This window comes from Cyclopterus lumpus, chromosome 11, assembly GCF_009769545.1.
Source record: "Cyclopterus lumpus isolate fCycLum1 chromosome 11, fCycLum1.pri, whole genome shotgun sequence".
NCBI lineage: Eukaryota > Metazoa > Chordata > Actinopteri > Perciformes > Cyclopteridae > Cyclopterus > Cyclopterus lumpus.
In genome coordinates this window covers 8,004,107-8,020,765 of record NC_046976.1, presented here as the reverse complement: position 1 = coordinate 8,020,765, position 16,659 = coordinate 8,004,107, and the positions used below count along the sequence as shown (strand labels likewise).

At 41.4% G+C, this 16,659-nt stretch overlaps 2 protein-coding genes across 8 annotated transcripts in view; both read right to left on the bottom strand.

Annotated features, from left to right (window-relative positions):
* Window positions 1-545: 545 nt before the first annotated feature.
* On the bottom strand, window positions 546-6,175 carry drc1 (dynein regulatory complex subunit 1 homolog (Chlamydomonas)). Of its 3 annotated transcripts, none has more exons than XM_034545275.1 (16): window positions 5,827-6,175; window positions 5,557-5,713; window positions 5,175-5,302; window positions 4,836-5,019; window positions 4,591-4,728; window positions 4,069-4,155; window positions 3,849-3,965; window positions 3,467-3,594; window positions 3,196-3,330; window positions 2,737-3,094; window positions 2,098-2,187; window positions 1,905-2,009; window positions 1,674-1,819; window positions 1,328-1,471; window positions 1,119-1,221; window positions 546-665 (listed from the first exon to the last, which is right to left on the bottom strand). In XM_034545275.1, exons 2-16 carry the CDS (start codon window positions 5,695-5,697, stop codon window positions 639-641), a joined length of 2,031 nt encoding a protein of 676 aa, XP_034401166.1. In that variant the 5' UTR covers window positions 5,698-5,713; window positions 5,827-6,175; the 3' UTR covers window positions 546-638. The 3 variants fall into 3 exon arrangements, with proteins under 3 accessions (XP_034401166.1, XP_034401165.1, XP_034401164.1); XM_034545274.1 differs by having other exon boundaries at window positions 5,969-6,175; XM_034545273.1 differs by lacking the exon at window positions 546-665 and having other exon boundaries at window positions 784-1,221; window positions 5,969-6,175.
* A 5,142-nt stretch (window positions 6,176-11,317) lies between these two features.
* The window catches only part of ptk2aa (protein tyrosine kinase 2aa), a 56,285-nt gene continuing 50,943 nt past the window's right edge, over window positions 11,318-16,659 (bottom strand). For 3 of the 5 annotated variants that reach the window (XM_034544980.1, XM_034544977.1, XM_034544978.1), the window contains 6 exons: window positions 16,151-16,254; window positions 15,613-15,621; window positions 13,726-13,881; window positions 13,508-13,588; window positions 13,054-13,139; window positions 11,318-12,965 (listed from right to left, as the gene is read on the bottom strand). In XM_034544980.1, coding sequence (XP_034400871.1) covers window positions 12,848-12,965; window positions 13,054-13,139; window positions 13,508-13,588; window positions 13,726-13,881; window positions 15,613-15,621; window positions 16,151-16,254 — 554 coding nt within the window. In that variant the 3' untranslated portion in view covers window positions 11,318-12,847. The remainder of the gene's footprint in view (window positions 12,966-13,053; window positions 13,140-13,507; window positions 13,589-13,725; window positions 13,882-15,612; window positions 15,622-16,150; window positions 16,255-16,659) is intronic. The other 2 variants (XM_034544981.1, XM_034544979.1) reach the window with 1 other exon arrangement.

The window sequence follows — 16,659 nt, the reverse complement described above, 5'->3', positions numbered from 1 at the left end:
ACTGTCTTTAAAAATGGTACAGTATTTCATACAAAGTCATTGTATAGATTTTTATAAAATAGTATGACAAAGGTTGTATAGTATCACCAACAAATCATTAAAGTACTTTTGCTAAGTCACTTTGCTATTTTGACTATTAAAGTCTATATATAGTACAGATTATCAGTCTCAGTCCAAATAAAAAATGTCAGCACAAAATGCATGCATTATATTTCAATCATCTAATGTGGAAATGGATCAAACTTCATTTACATTTCATACACTACTCGCACTGCACCCCTTCCCATTAATGCCACAAGCAAACCAGTTCCACACTCGACCAACATGACTACTCCACCTCTTTCCTTAAACTTGAGATCAAAAGTAATAATTACTTTGTTATATAATGAAAGTGCTCATAACTGCCTCTGCTTTTCTTGGCTAGAGACCGACTGTGTGGCTGGTTGAGGGAGAGATGATTGGTTAATTGACCTTGAGGAGTTGAGGATAGTTCACTGGGAAGGGCAAATTACCTTGTTTTTTTATAAGACAGTAAAAATACAAACTCACTATCTATTAGACTTTATTTTACAGTGAATATAAATCATTTTACACATTGGATACTGTCCCAGTTTTGCCGATTCCAAGTGGAGTTTGGTTTACGGCATCTCCGGCTCGGTGCTGACCTGTCAACCAAAGATGTCAGATGAATGATCTTTGAGAGATTATTATTTCTTGATTGAAAAATATACATTACAGGTTTCCACATGTGCTTGTTTTGCTCGACGAACAAGCATAATTATTAAATGTGCGCCTCAAATGTTGCAAAGAAAAGCATTTTCCAATCTTATTTACCTACTTTAATTAAATGTAGTTAGTCGATAGTCGATTGACTAAGCAATTACTAGTTTTAGCGAATACAAGGTGTATAATTATTAAAAAAACACTACATTACATGAATATATTATGCACCTTACTTTATAATACCTTACTATTTCATACTTAGTTCTATACTATAGCTCGTACAGTTCCTCAACCCTCGCTCTCATTAAATATCTGGAAATCAGTGTGATGTACATAAGAGAACTACAACAGATCCATACACACACGCACACGCACACGCACACACACACACATACTCTTGAGTTCAGAGACTGTTGCAGTAACATCCGGAGCTCTGCGTTCTGTTGCTCCAGACTCTGAGTCTCAGGGACGAGCTCAGAGATCTCTGTCAGGACCGCTCTGGAAACCAAAAAACACAAAACATTCGAGTACAGATGGTGTTTGCTTTGTCCGTGCGTGCGTGCGTGTGCGTGCGCGTGTGTGTGTGTGTGTGTGTGTTACTGACAGGTACTGCTTCAGTCTGTTCCCTGCGGCGTCCCAGAGTTTCACTTTGTCGTCAGAGATTATATTGCCCAAACTGTCCCAGTAGGCTTCATCCTCTGAAGATTCCCGGGCTTCCACGTGAAAACTCTGACTGGCTGAGCGCTCCCTTAGGAAGCAGCAGGGAAACACAAGCGTCACATGTTCAGAGAGAAAAGACTGCTGTATCATCATTTCATGTTCAGATCTCACAGACGGGGTCCAATTAACCACCGTGGTGCAGCCTCTGTTGGCATGGAGATACAGCAATGATGGAGAGTAATCCATTGCTCATGAATAAATAGTTTAAATTAGTGCAAACTTGGATTTACCTGGACCTCGTGTGCTGCTCGAGGAAACTTTTTAGAGCGGGCATAATATGGCTCGGATTGATGAGTTCACAGGTCAAACGAGTCATAGACTCGGTCTCCACATCCTCTTCCTTTTCGCTGGATTCAGCCGACTCAACACGAACATCCTGCAGGCAGACAACATGCACAAACGGCACTAATTGCAACCCTCTTGTATGTCAAAGACTCAAGGCCATAATCTCCACAGCAAACCTCATCTCTGCCCCTCCGGACCTCCGTCTGCTCTCCCGGCTCATGTTTGTACTTTAATATGAATTCAGCCAACTTGGGCACATCGTCCTCTTCAATGCCAAAATACTGGAAGAGAAAGCAACATGGCTGTTTGTTCAGTATCTGATCCGGACCGTCCGACTCTACACTGATGCGCTGCACTACATGAACTCACACAAAGGATGGAGCCCAGCTTCACAACAAGCTCCTCCTCTTTCTCCAGGGAAGCCAGCAGGTTGAGGAGTTTATCCTCCATCAGGAAGCTCTGAGATAGACGGAGGGGACACTTTTAGTTCAAGATGCTTGTCACATAATGTCATAGATGATTGAATTATTCTGAATTATTATTAAAGCAACCAAAACCTGTTCCAAAATGTTGTTAAACCTATATCTTTTAGTAGTTGTACATTTTAGGAAATAAAGATGTGCAACCAGATGATTGATACCACTCTCTTATGTTAGCTTAGCATAAATACTGGTCCAAAGGTTAACAAAATGAATAAATAAAAACAGCCATCACAAATCAAAGTTTAAAAACAGCATGTTGTGTTATGGGGTTATGTGCCAGGAGACATAAACCATTTAATTAAAGCACGGACAAGAGAGTTATATTGATCTTTTTAGCTTGTATTTATTTAATTTAAGTGTATTTCCTAAAATGTAGATTTATTTTGAGTTATTGTATGCACACAGACACATGTTGTTGTAGTTGTGATTTAAAAAAAGAAATGTCCACTTCTTGTCCGCTTCTGTACAAACATCTGCTTCATGGACTCTTCCAGTAATAAAGATGAACGATGAACTTGTTTCTCACCGTCTCGTCACACAGCAGCTCCATCACTTTTTTTATCGTCTCCATCGACAGCTTCCCTTCCTCCACCTCTGCACCACTGTCACTCGGCACCGCTCCCGCTCCCTTGTACACTTCCATATCCGTGCTCTCAGTGTCGACCTCTGGCCTGGGTCCCTGACCACTCCGTAGAGGTTTCTGAGGCTGGAGGGGACCAGAGAGCTCCATGAATCCCACGGGGGGTCGCTCCCAGGCTAAACCAAGGTGCTGCTCGCAGATCTGAGAGTCGATGACCAAAACCCTCTCCCTTAGTTGCTTCACCTCCTCTTCAATCATAAGCCACATCTCCTCAAATTGTCTAGCATCAGAAATGGCAGCGTCCCTGCGTGAAGTGGACGGAGGTGTAACGAGAAGAAGATTCAGATTCAGATTCAGTCCTACATGTCAGTGTCACTTAAAACTAACAGGATGATTATGACTTACTTGATCTTCTTCCGTATGCTTTCATATTGCTGGATGCTGCGTTTGTATTCCTCAGTCAAATGTTTGCTATTTTTGTTAAACTGATTTACCTGACGGGAAGACTTAATGCAAAGGTTTTTCATTTCTTTTTGCAGACTGAAACACAAAGCCAGCAGAAGAAAGAGAGAGTGAGTTGGATATACCAGTGTGTGTGTGTGTGTGTGTGTGTGTGTGTGTGTGTGTAAGTGTGTGTGTGTGTGTGTGTGTGTGTGTGTGAACACATCTGTACTACCTGGAGATCCTTTTCTTCATACGGTTCAGATTGATTTGGTGTTCTCCAATCTGGTCGTTTGACTTTATTTTTTTTAGATTTGTGATCATTGTTTTGAACTTGATCTGTTCACGGTTTCTCTCCAGAGACTGCAGAAGCAAGAATGGAATGTGAGGGCACTCAACACTGAATGTTAAAACATATATATATATATATATATATATATATATATATATATATATAATTTGTTTCTGAGGCTGATTCCAAATAAAAATAACACCAAAGGAAAATGCTGCATACATCAAGAGCATTTTTCTTTTTGTGTATAAAATGGAGCTCATATCACAAAGGTTTCATTCAAAGGATAAGCTATTTATGTCCATCTTAATATTTGTGTGCGAACCTGAAACTTCACATTGTTTTCATTCTTGAAAGAGCTGTTGGTAATCGACAACATTATATTGTGAATTATTGCTTCATACTCCTCCACTTTTTTCTTCCTCTGCGTCAGCCTTCCCAGCTAGAAATAGAATAGACATCATTAGATACTGACTTGATATATGATATAAGATATGAAAGAAGACTGGAGGTGCGTGTGTGTTGTTTATTTCAGTGCTCCTGACCTCTTCGTCCCAAAGTTCCTTCATGCGTTGTTCCCATTTATTCTTGTCTTTTGTCAGTAAGACGTCACTTTCCTGCTGATAAAGTCTCTACAAACAAGGACAACCATTAGTGGGAACGACAACGACGAGGCTGAAAAGAGCCAAGTGCTGGAAACATATAGAATTGATATCAGATGATGACGCTAGATGGAAACTCAGAGGATCACCAGAGTTGTTGCAGTTAATCATGAGGGAGACACATGTATTCTGCAGCAAAAGTCATGGAAATCCATCCAAAACTTGTTGAGACATTTTACTCAAAATCACAAGCGAGAACCTCATCGTGGTACTAAAGGAACCGTCCTTGCCGGCCATAGAGCCGTGCTGCTAGCCAGAAAGATAAAACAGCGGTGCACATTTAAATCAAGACAATAAATAAAATTGCTCACTGACGCAATAAGCCCCATTCATCCAAATACTCTTATAGATTAAAATGCACTCTACAAGATATTTGCTGCTTCTTGACTGAGATCTGGGTCCTACCGAAATCTGGGCCAGCTCCTCCCTGTAGGCCTTTGTCAAGGTTTTGATCTGGTTCTCCATCATCTCCATCATCAGGTCCAGCTCCTCTTCCTGCTTTCTCAAGTCCTTCACAAAACGATCATCTCCAACTTTCAGCTCCTGTTCAGACAACACACAGGAAATGACTTGTGATTGGACAAGGCCTTCATGTCTATAGCTAAGGAGATAGACCGTTAGGTTGACCGTCGATAGGTAGGTCGGTGTACCTGTTGCAGGTCATTTATGAGTTTTTTCTTGTCTTGTATGAGAGCAGCACATAACTCCTGCTGGTTGTTCAGGGCCTCCTGGAGCTCCTGAGGGATCACCTTCTGCTTCGCTGCCGACCAGCCTCTGGTGATCTCCTGAAATATTTCTTGACTGGATTTGTGATCATTCTCCAGCCGCTCTAACCTGAACCAGGATGGACAAATAGGATGAAAAAATAGGAGGGGAGAAAGAGTAATATTTCCCCTTAGATTTCAAATGTATTTATACGTCTGTAGGGATGTTGGTTTGGGACACAGGCATGGTAGTAAAAGAGATGATAGTGGATTTAAAGAAATGACCTAATTCTCCGAGCTTCCTCCAGATCTGTCCTTCGCATGGACTCTTTGGCGTCAGCTGCAGTTTGGATGTTGGTGACTGACGTCATCAAATCTCTCTGCAGGTGGACCATCCTCTGAGGAGAGATGAGCTAACACACACAAAAGGACCGTTTATTTCTGACATACATTGCTCTCAAGTTAAATAGCAAGTCACTAAGATAACAATAGCATAACCAGTAGCTTTTCTGAAGGATACATGTCTTAATATTTTACATATAACCTGTCCCACAGGAACATCATTCATTTGTAATAATGAAAATGGTGACTTTTGATTAATATATCGATTAATGGAATTACTTTAGACAGGCTGTGGCCACAAAAAGGCTTTGGAAACTCAACAAACCTTTTCCTCCTCCTCCTCCTGCTCCTGCTGCTCCTCCTCCTCCCCCTCCCCCTCTTCCTCCCCCTCCTCCTCTTGAGGCTGGCTCTGGCAGGGCTCCTCATTGAACTCCTCATGGGCCTCCATCACGGGGTCTTCTTCCATATGCTGTGTGGAGACCCTGAAGGGAAAGTTAGTTACAAAAAAAACGACAAAAAGGCACGATTTTAGAAAAATAGATTAAAACTATTTTATTGAATGTTATTAACATATTTGCATTATTATAACAATTACCTTAACACACATGCAGCATGACAACTCTAGCAGGATGAATACTGGTCGTTAGGCAATCACAGTACTTCCGGTACCGTTATGCTGTCGGTTAACTAACGTTAGCTAACTAGCTAGCTAACTATAAGTTAGCTCACTCACTTACGTGTTCTTAGCCTCTTGATTTTCACACACAGAAGGTTCAGGCTCCTCTTCCGGATCCTTGTCAACTTCTTCCATTTTAAGAGTATGCTCTATCAAAGTTCCTGGCAGAAACCGTTAGATGTTAAATGTTGTATGATCACGAAGATAACATTAAAGTAACAGGTGTCTGTGTCGCCGCGGTCTGTTTGGTAAACGTTGCTATGGCGACAGAGCCACCGGAGTGACGAGTGCTGCCTTCATGTGTCCCTCGGAAGCTTTATATTTCAAGATCATGTTAAAATTATTTGACTATTCGACCCCAGCCGAATTCTCTAAATGCAAATGAAAGGCCTCCTTTAGCATAGGAAACACTGGACCTTCCTTTATGAAAGGAAAGGAGATAAGGTCGAGATAATGCCATTTAAAGTGACGAACCATAAGGCCGTTCACGAGAACAAACGATCATGACCGACAAATGCAGATCATGTAAATAAGGTGTTTCATTGTCTGCATATTCTTGTGAGTATAATCTGCATAACCCATAACATCAAAGAGTGATATGAGACATTGTTAGTGGGAGATTGTATTTAATTCAGCATCTTTGAATCTGAACAATTACTTATTAATCTGGGATATCTGACCTCTCTCCAGGTCATAAATGGAAATCAACAATATAATCACCATGTGTGTTATTTATTAATTATTTGCGTCTGTATGTTTTGAAATTCTGATAGACGTCATTATAAAATAACCCACAATATGATGGTGTCTCTTCAGCACTGGAATTAATTTTTTAGGCTTAATGTTTCAGGATAAACTTAGATTATATAACTGATCAAAACCGACAGCAGGAATGATCAGCCTCACATAACTGAATAGAAATGATGATACATTATGTAAAAAGTGTTTCTTCTCTCCAGCTCTCTCTGACTTTAATTGTATCCATAACAAAAGTTATTGAGAGAAATAACAGATCAGGATAATTTTTATAAATGAAGATAGTTGTTTGTGGTCCTTTTGTTGTTCAGACCTACAATGAACATGTATTTTAACCATATGTTGAATCAGAATACGAATCTAATATATAAACTTGAGGTTAATCTGTGATCCGTCTTCACTCTGTTATGAAACTCCAGCGATGAGTCTGATCAGCTGTAATGTCCAAACAAATAACTGATGACTGAACTATGAGGGGGCGTGTCCAGCGTTAAAACAGAGGTCAAGGAAAAGTGGTTAGGAAAAGACATTAGGAGGTACTAGAGTACTCTCTGTGACAGCTATTTGGGAATCATCTGTAACGTTATATGTTTATTATGTGCGTAACATCATTAAAAAAATCTGTCCTTACATTAATTAGCTTTTACATAAGATGAAAGGATTTGGAGTGACGCAGAAAAATGATGTTTTGCAACAGTTTCCTTAAATGTTGAGTACATGCACGCTTTGATTAGATTTACATATACATACCACTTTTCCTATGATGATGTAAAGGAGAATTCATGTTATGAATGTTTTATGAAAAGACAACCGTGCAGTTTAGAGCATCCGACTACACTTTCACTAAACTATGTAGGTTTATTTACTGTATATTTTATTTTGTATTATTTTGTACGAGTTCAAATTAAATATATACATAGAAAATTCAACGAAAGGGTCGATACAGTCTATTTATATTCTTCATCAACATGAATCTCATTAGTTTATGACTTTATGAACATAATTGTTAAACCTGCACATTGTCTGTTTTCAACGGCTCAATGCATCACTTTAAATGTTGGCGGGGCAAGGAAATGTGGAGCGGCATCATCTTATTTCCTCTGGTAATAAGATGATTCCTAAGGTTTCCTAAGGAGCTAAGAAAGGAAGCACTGAAGCAGCTTTTATTAATATTTGTATGAACATCATGGCGGCCACGCCGAGGAGCAAACCTCAAGCCAAGTGGTTAGAGGCTGACCAGCTCAACCCCCTGAGAAACCCCTTACTACGCTGTGATGCACCCCCATTGAAGAACCCCACAAAGAAGACCCCATCTACAGCACCATAACCTTTAAACACTTTAGTGGAGCAATAGAAACGTACGCCAAGGCCTTGCTGATAGAAGAAGTGGATGAAAGAACCATCAGTCTCATAACTTGCCTTTGGCTCGCCGCAGGAAATACATTTTTATCTGCATCTTCTCATTGATGTTTTGAACTATTTTCAGGTTCTGAACAAGTGGAGGGGTAAAACTGTCACACTGGGAGTCTCCCTGACTCTCTGTAAGAGTTCTAGCCTCTCTTGCACTTTTTCCGGGCCGGTGTTTAAAGAGGAGCTGATGATGAACAACTTGCGGTGGAGCTTTACATACGGTGAAATATGAAGTTTTTCTTGTTGGCTGGAGCAAGCCGTTTGGGTCCTTCCACGAGTTGTGAACTCGAGCAGCATCGTCTTCGTCCTCGTCCACGGGCTTGAGCATGTCTTTCTCCCACAGTGCTTATTGATCAGGAAAAGCCACCTCCATAGGGTCTGGCCCCCACAAACACCCTCCCACTGGATATAAATCACACACGCAAGTATATATATATATATATATATATATATATATATATATATATATATACTTGCGTGTGTAATATAGAACATGTTTATATATTAAGATGCCCCTATGAACCTTGTTAGGGTTAAAGTGTGCCTGTTTGTATCCTTCTCATTGTGTTTCTTCACCTCAATCCTGTGCCCGTGGTCCAGCTGGTAGCGACCTTCACTTTGTCCAATATGGCTGCTTGAGGAGTTATCATGTGCGTCCTGGTGTTCTCATGTTTTCTTAATTCTTCCAACAAGTGCTTTATGTCTCTTACTCCCGTAACTGTCCATGCTGGATCTGTCCCCGTTGATGTTACCAGGTCGGGTCTTCTTGGAAGAGAAGAGCTCGCGCTGGCCGTTTCATGTCGCCTGACGAGAACGCGTCGCTGTGGGCCAGATGACTTTGGCCCAAAGATGAATCTATTTTATTGGCTAAACTGTGTGTCACTCATGTATATCTTTAATCAGTAATTGGCTAAACTGCTTCTTAGACCCGTCTCTTCTGGGCCAAATGATTCGGCCCCAGCTGCATCTGAGACACGCAGCCACTCGGAGAGGAAGTGCATATATTTTGCGCAGATATCCTATTTTACATATATTACTGGGTATATTCCATATCTACAAAACACAAATATTGACAATTTATATAATTTATAAATATAACTAATATAACAAATATTATTATTATAATTTTTGTATACTTTTTTCTTTTTCTTTTATTTGGCTCAAGGTAGGTGGGGCCAGGCCCCGTGGCCCTCTATTAGCTTTGAGGAGGTTTTAGGACATAATCCATAACCCAACTGGGCAGCAACCAGGCTCAACATATTCCGAGCCAAACTTCTCTCCGGTGTCTCTGCTAGAGATGAAGAGCAGGATACTGACCAGAGACGCCATGGAGCGCTGCCATTAACGCTGGATCAAAGACAGCTGGCAGGTGAGCACCTGCAGATGATCAAATAAAAGCATGCATAATATGTTGTACACAATATAACATTACATGGGAAACCCCTCGAAGATATCGGTGATGAACAATACTAGCACCATTTTGTTTGGTGTTCTGATCTGAACAGTGGGGGGGGGGGGGGGGGGGGGGGGGGGGGGGGGGGGGGGGGGGGGGGGGGGGGGGGGGGGGGGGGGGGGGGGGGGGGGGGGGGGGGGGGGGGGGGGGGGGGGGGGGGGGGGGGGGGGGGGGGGGGGGTGAGGGGGGGGGGGGGGTGGGTGGGGGGGGGGGGGGGGGGTGGGGGGGGGGAAGAATTCAGATATTGTACATCAAGGATAAAAAAAGGTTAGATTAATACCTACCCTAACATAGACATACTAGTACAGGACTGAAAGTAACATTATCAGAATAATATATTTCTCATTTAATTATGCATATGGCATCAATGTATTCGATCACAGGTGGGAGCTTGTGAGGGAAGAATGCATGTACATAGTTTAATTAATATTATATCATCATGTATATGTTGTATTGATAACCTGGATCTGCAAGTAACCAGCAGGCCTATAACTAAAGCTGTCAAATACGTGTAAAACAAGTTAAAAACTACAAGATGTTGCTCTAAATTGCAGTAAAGTAGAAGTGTATAGTCGCATAAGTGCAAATACCTGCAATGTGTAATGTTACTGAGTGACACAATGAGAGTGTAACCATAACCATACCACAACTAATCACTATACATTATATATTTGAATGCACATCAATGTGAACTCACAGTGATGCTTTCGACTAAAACACTATCAATTGAAGAACTAACCTTATCTTTAAAGCGTTCACATGAATATGTCATTATTTTATACGGTGGTTCATTGTTCATTAATCTAAAATAACTAACCGTTAAGCGTAAAGTCCACGCAGCGTAGCTCGAGACGGTGGAAGCTGTCGCTCCAACATCCAGATCAACAGAGAAGCCCGAGAAACTTTCACTCGCAAAACGGCTCCAAAGCGACAACTAGTGGCCAAAGATATATTACATCATACATTCTATTCGTACTGGGTTTAACAGCACCATAGGAAATGAAAGGGGTCGACACAATGTCAAATGTGAAACAACTCATAACAATTATGCTATTGTGAGCAGAATACCAAGTCCAGGCAAGTCCAACTGTGTGAAATGAATATCTTATTTATGATGGCCTTGTAACAGCATCTCTCGTTTCTATGTCTAGAGATAATCACCCTCAACTAGAAAGCGTAATTAGAGTTTGTGCAGATAGGAAGATCTATTCATTCAACAAGCGTTGCTAATGACTGCTGTGCCTGGAGCCAGAGCTGTGTGGAAATAGTGCTGTGGTGGGTCAGAGGGTCCAAATGCATTTGGTCATTGAAACACAGGAGTAATTAATAACTGTAGTTATGGCCCTGCTACTGTTGCATTCCTGGCTGGCTCACTGGAATGGCTGCGACGCTCAAGTAGAATGGGTCCAGAATAATTTGATCAGTTACACGTGAGTTTAACTTGCTTTAACGTGTCAAAACCGGCTGCAATGAAAAGGGTCTATTGAGGCAGGAGTCTGGGGGTTCCTCACCTCACACATTGCTGCATTGTCCTGCCTTCTGGAAATATATCGTTATTTATGTAAAAGGAAACCGCAACTTTCATGTGCTAGGTGACCAGTTAAAAATCTAATATTATGGAATATATTATTTATGGAATATAATATATCCCAAGCATTTATAACCTGCTACTGCTAAATGATGATTAAATAAATATATCAATAAAATGTACCCTAAAAACTAAGTATTATTTGTTTTGTTAAATTTAACACATGCACGCGCACGCGCACACACACACACACACACACTCTCTCTCTCTTAATGATAACAGTGTTTTTATTTGCTTGGTTCAGCAACTGTACATGTGACTCCTTCCTGAGAATGTTGCTCACCTCAGGGGAGAGAGAACAGTGGAATGGAGAGAGAATCAGAGAGGGAGGAGAGCAATATGAGGCTGAAGGGAGGGACGGAAACAGAGGGAGAACAGGTTTGGGGGGGCAGAGCAGAAGAGACGTGGAATGAAAGTATAAATAACTCGAGTTGAGGGAGGTAAGAGGAACTGATAGAGGGGAGACGAAAAGCAAATCCATGTTGGGGATGAACAATTTACAAGATAAACCCAATGAACAAGACCTGGTGCTCCATCTAGGCCACCAACACCCTCCTCTCTTCTAAATATTTAATTGAATGTTTATACCCAAAAAGTAATTCAATGTTCCTGAAAATCCAATTCCTGAAAGTGAGGAGAAATTTGCCAACGAGGGGCGTCACTGAAAGGCCTTCACTGCATATTGTTGAGTGACTTCGTCAGAAGACAGCGAGTGATAGAAGGAACCCACGACATCGTAACTGCATTTTGCTTCAATGTACAACACGAGCAATAAAGAATCCATGAATTTTACATTTTTGTAGAACCTTCTGCCGACAGAGTCGCTGCTAATAATGTGGAATTTTTGAATAAAACAAAATCATTTGAGTGAAATAATAATAATAAACACCCTTCCCCCACCTCTCACACCTCTGTCCCTTCACACCCTCCGTTCATCATTCTCCCTTCTTCACTAACAATTCATGCCTCAGAAACATGTTAAAAATATAGCCTCTATGTATATTTACTATGCAAGTTAACTTAAAAAGTGGCCTGTGAACATTACTTTGTTTCTTCAAAATATACGGCTTTCATATTTCATCTCGTGATGCCTGAGATAGAGGTCGAGAGAGAAGGTGAAACAGAGATGGAACTATTTATGAGCAGCTGTAAATCACTTATTTTTGCCCATTGAATTTTCAGAAGAAGACTGGACACAGACGTACTGATAAGAAGTCAAGGCTGAAAATAGTAATAGTAATTAATTAATAATGATATAAAAGCAACGTTTAAACAGCAAATTATCATATCATCTTCAATTATCCTCCTCATCCTGGCTCTTTCAGTTCCAGTTGTTACATCCTGCTTACGTGGAGACTGTCAAGTCGGGTTGAAGTGGCACATTTCGATGCGTCCAAACACCAAATATCTCTGCAGTCCTTAAAAAAAAGGAAAAAAACTTCATCCTTGAGGATTAACGGGATGGAGGGACAAAAGCGCTTCTCTGGACACCAAAGCAAATGATGCGAACAGAAAGTACAAAATATCACAATATTGAGCAAAACATGACCGTCTCCAGAGAGCAAAAAAGAAAGGATGAATGTTTGGAGGAGGAGAAGAGGGAGCCGATTGTTTCAGTCAGTCACGTCTGCTCTCCATCAGGTCACACGCTCATCCGTCCGTCACTGATCTGCAAGTTTTCTTCTCTTTGTGATTGGCTACGAGCTACTGCACACGCGCGCTCCACAGCAACACTAATGCGGGCGGATCATCTTGAGTCGTGATTGGTCGATGACATCCAGCAGGTTCTTGGCGTCGACTGCGAGGGCGTGAGCCGCCATCAACATCTGTTTCTTGTAGTCCTTTTGTAAACTGTCCAGAAGAAAGAAAACTATTACTGTCACCAATACTGTAGTAGTAAATCCTCACCGTGAAACATATCTGTCATATTTGTGCCTACCTTGTCATGACATACTGTTGGGCCAGTTTCATCTTCGCTATTAACTCGGCCAGATCTGAATTCAACAGCTTTTGGGCCATCTCAATCTGTGATAACGCAAACAAAATGATAAAGATAATGACTGTGCCGTCCTTTTTAGTCCCTATAGAATAGTTTTGCTCTGATCACAAAGTTTGTTTTTATTGTAGTGAACATGCAGGGTTTCAAATGACATCAGTGACTTCTAAATATAACAGCTGGCATGAGTGAAAGAGAGCCACAATGTGTTAAAGCATGTTTATATCTTGTGTATACAAGTTTGCATGAATGTCATCATGAGCAAGACTGTTTCCAGTGATTTGACTCACATTTAACCCACTAGTTACAGTACAGTACTTTTATAAAAAATGTTTAACTGTTTGTGTGTGTCCGTGTGTGTGTGTGTGTGTGTATGTGTGTGTGCGTGTGTGCTCACCTCTCTGTGTGTGCTGGCTGGCAGAACAGGAAGTGTCTCGTCCACTGTCGCTAGCAGAGTCCTCAGTGCCAGACCCACCTCCTACCCAACACACACACACACATTGATTTTTGCATCAGTCTTCAGTTAATATGCACATTTAAACGTGTTGATGATGAATCTTTAACTTGTTGTCTAGAAACCGAGCTGCGCCGTCTGTGAGTGACCGTTGATCCTACCTTGACCATGGGGACGTACTCCTCCGGGGCTGCAGGCTGAATCCGGTTGGACATCTCGATCACAGCTTTGACCAATCCCGTCACGTTCTCGTACACTTTGTCGTTAGAGCGATCCAAGTTGGCCGTGGGGGGCGGGCTGATCTCCTGAGGCTGCAACTGCACCACCAAGGAAAGTATGATCGTTACAATGAGCCACTAAAACATACATTTCACACAAGATTTCCTTTTAGAAATTGTGATACGAGTTACCACTAGGGGGCAGTATTTGACTAGATTCACTCATTCGCTCACTCTCGCACACTCAGATTATTATTTCTGTCTACATGCATTTCTATCAACATACTGAGACTATTCTACTGTGACAGAGGAGTGTGTAGAGCTGTTAGTACAGTCCAAGTTAAATGTTAAATTATATGAGTTAGTGTCATGTCAAAGGAGTGCTGAACCAATGAACTCTTTATACCGGCTGAATGTTTACGGTCATCTGTGCAACTTCATAAACTGTTGCCAAATATCTGAGTTTTTATTTTTTTGTATTTTTGGCCTCTGCTGGTCAAAAATACCTTATTGTAGGTTTAATTAATGTGGGGAGATAAACACGGCACGGCTGAAGTGATTGTATTCCACCCCTTTGATGAGAAAGCGCTCTGAGGAAATGCCTCAGTAGAGATCTTGATTTAAATGAATGAATTACGTTTTTGTGGAATCAATTAGGCTCGTGAATGTGAAAAATGTTTATGTCCTAACGTTATGGCCAAACAGCCAAAACGCAGCTTCTTCTGTGAAGATCACAGGACATCAAATGAATGGAGATCTATTTAACCGGTTGATAATTGGACCTAATTTACGGCATTCGGAGCATTAATAAAGCACCAAACAACTATTATCTATATTAAAGCCTGAGCAAAGAAGGACGTTTCTCTCTCTCTGTGTTATCAGAGCTTCTTCTTGCTGTGTTTACGCAGCTGGGCCGGCCACACGGGCCTCTGATGGCATGTGAGCTGACCCCTCACGGCTGCTGCTCATATGCGTGATCACAGCTGACATCACACCATCGGGATTCTCTGCGGCCGTCCGTGCACATCCAACATTTTCTAACTACAAAGAGAATCCCACACAGCATAATAGATCAAGACGCTTCCTTGTCACAATCCCACGCCAGCTCATGTCCATGCGTCCGAAGTATAGCCGAGCGCTGCCCTCGCCCTCCGGTTCCCGCCCAGGTTAACACGGTTTGCCCTGTCAGCACTGTGGCTGTCGTTTAGCTGCCGTCTCAGAGAGCAGTGCGGAGGCACCAGAGATGCTCTGAATTTCAAATTGAGCACGTTTAACAACATTCATTTCACTATATTATCATCTAAAGACGCAATGAAAGACAGACAGTGATCAGGTTACAATGCTTCTATTGATCTAAGAAAAAGTACTAATATTATTTTTACATTTTCTTTTTCTTTACCAGGGATATTATTCACAGCACTCTGGCTACAACTTATTGACACCTTATTAGGAGTATATATTGCCTTGAATGGGGAATAGTGGGACAAGCTAACAATGTTTCATTTGCGACAACATAATCCCGCGGTCAACCTTTTGGAGCTTTCAACCACACCTCACAGTCGTCACCATCTCTGCCAATGACCATGAGATGAATGTGAAATCCCCAGATGAGATTATTGTGTCAAAACACGGTTGCCAGGTCCAGAATGAACTTCTGTGCTCAAATGTTTTGTTTGTCATGACAACAGTGATATTTAGTTCTGCCTCTGGTAAAGAAAAATACCTTTTAACCACAACTCAGAAAGCTTCATGAAGCTTCTCTATACATGAACATACTATTAACTATCATCTAACTACAGTGATGACAGACAAACACAAAGATCAGCTTACCCTCCACGGCTATGGGGAGGTTGAGGAGATGGGAGGGAGGTGTGGTTGGGTGGATGTGGATTTGACAGGGAGGAGATTGAAGGGGATTGGGGTGCGCAGCAGGTTGTGATGAGAGGGGCAAGGGTTTGACAGATTGATGGATGCACAAGGTCAGAGTACAAGGTCAGAAAAGCAGAATGAGGGATAAGAAGATGGCATGGTGTTAAAGGGGAAAGTATGGATGGAGGTTAATGAGAGAGGGGGAGGAAGAGTAAAGGGGGAGAGAAGAGGGACAGAACATTAGGCCGAAGCCAACCACCGGCGAGGCAAGGCACAGCATGCAACCCATCAGCAAAATGCCAAATAGTGAAGTCACCTCAAAAACGATATGCTAAAATGGGAAAGAGGCTAAACAAGAGCAGCGTGAAAGAATTGTGTTCACAAAAAGTATCTTAATCAGCTACATCTGCTCACTTTTAATTTGTAGGAGATTTGTAGGAAAGTCTTTGTTTATAGCTATTATTGTGTTTTTTGTTGTTTGTTGTGTGTATTAATATACCTTCACCCCCTCGTTGTAGCTGTCAACGGGGCAAAGACTTGCCAGGTTGCCTAGGTGACCAGGAGCTCCAGGGCGGGGCGGTTTCTTCGGAGGAGCCACATGTTCTGAAAAAAAGGAGTATGAAGGTATGATGTGTATGTAGTATGGAGTCAAGTATGATGCATGCTAAGAGATACTGTATGTACTCTGGAGTACTTCATGTACTGTATACTTTATAGAGTTTAAGGCACTTTTACTATTATATCATGAACACGCAATATATAAAATCAGGATTAAGATTTGAGCCTGAATGTGCCCTAACATAGATTAAGTCTTTGAATTTGCTTCCATCTTTTTTATGGGGCATTTTAATGTTTTTTTATTTTGATCTTTATATGTTGCTGTTTTGTTTTTAAGTTTGTTATCTGTGTTTTCGTGTGTTATTTATGTGCTCTGCCATCTTGACCAGAACCATCTTGCAAAAGAGATGTAAGATCCTACTGGGATTAAACTGGATAAATAAAAGTAAA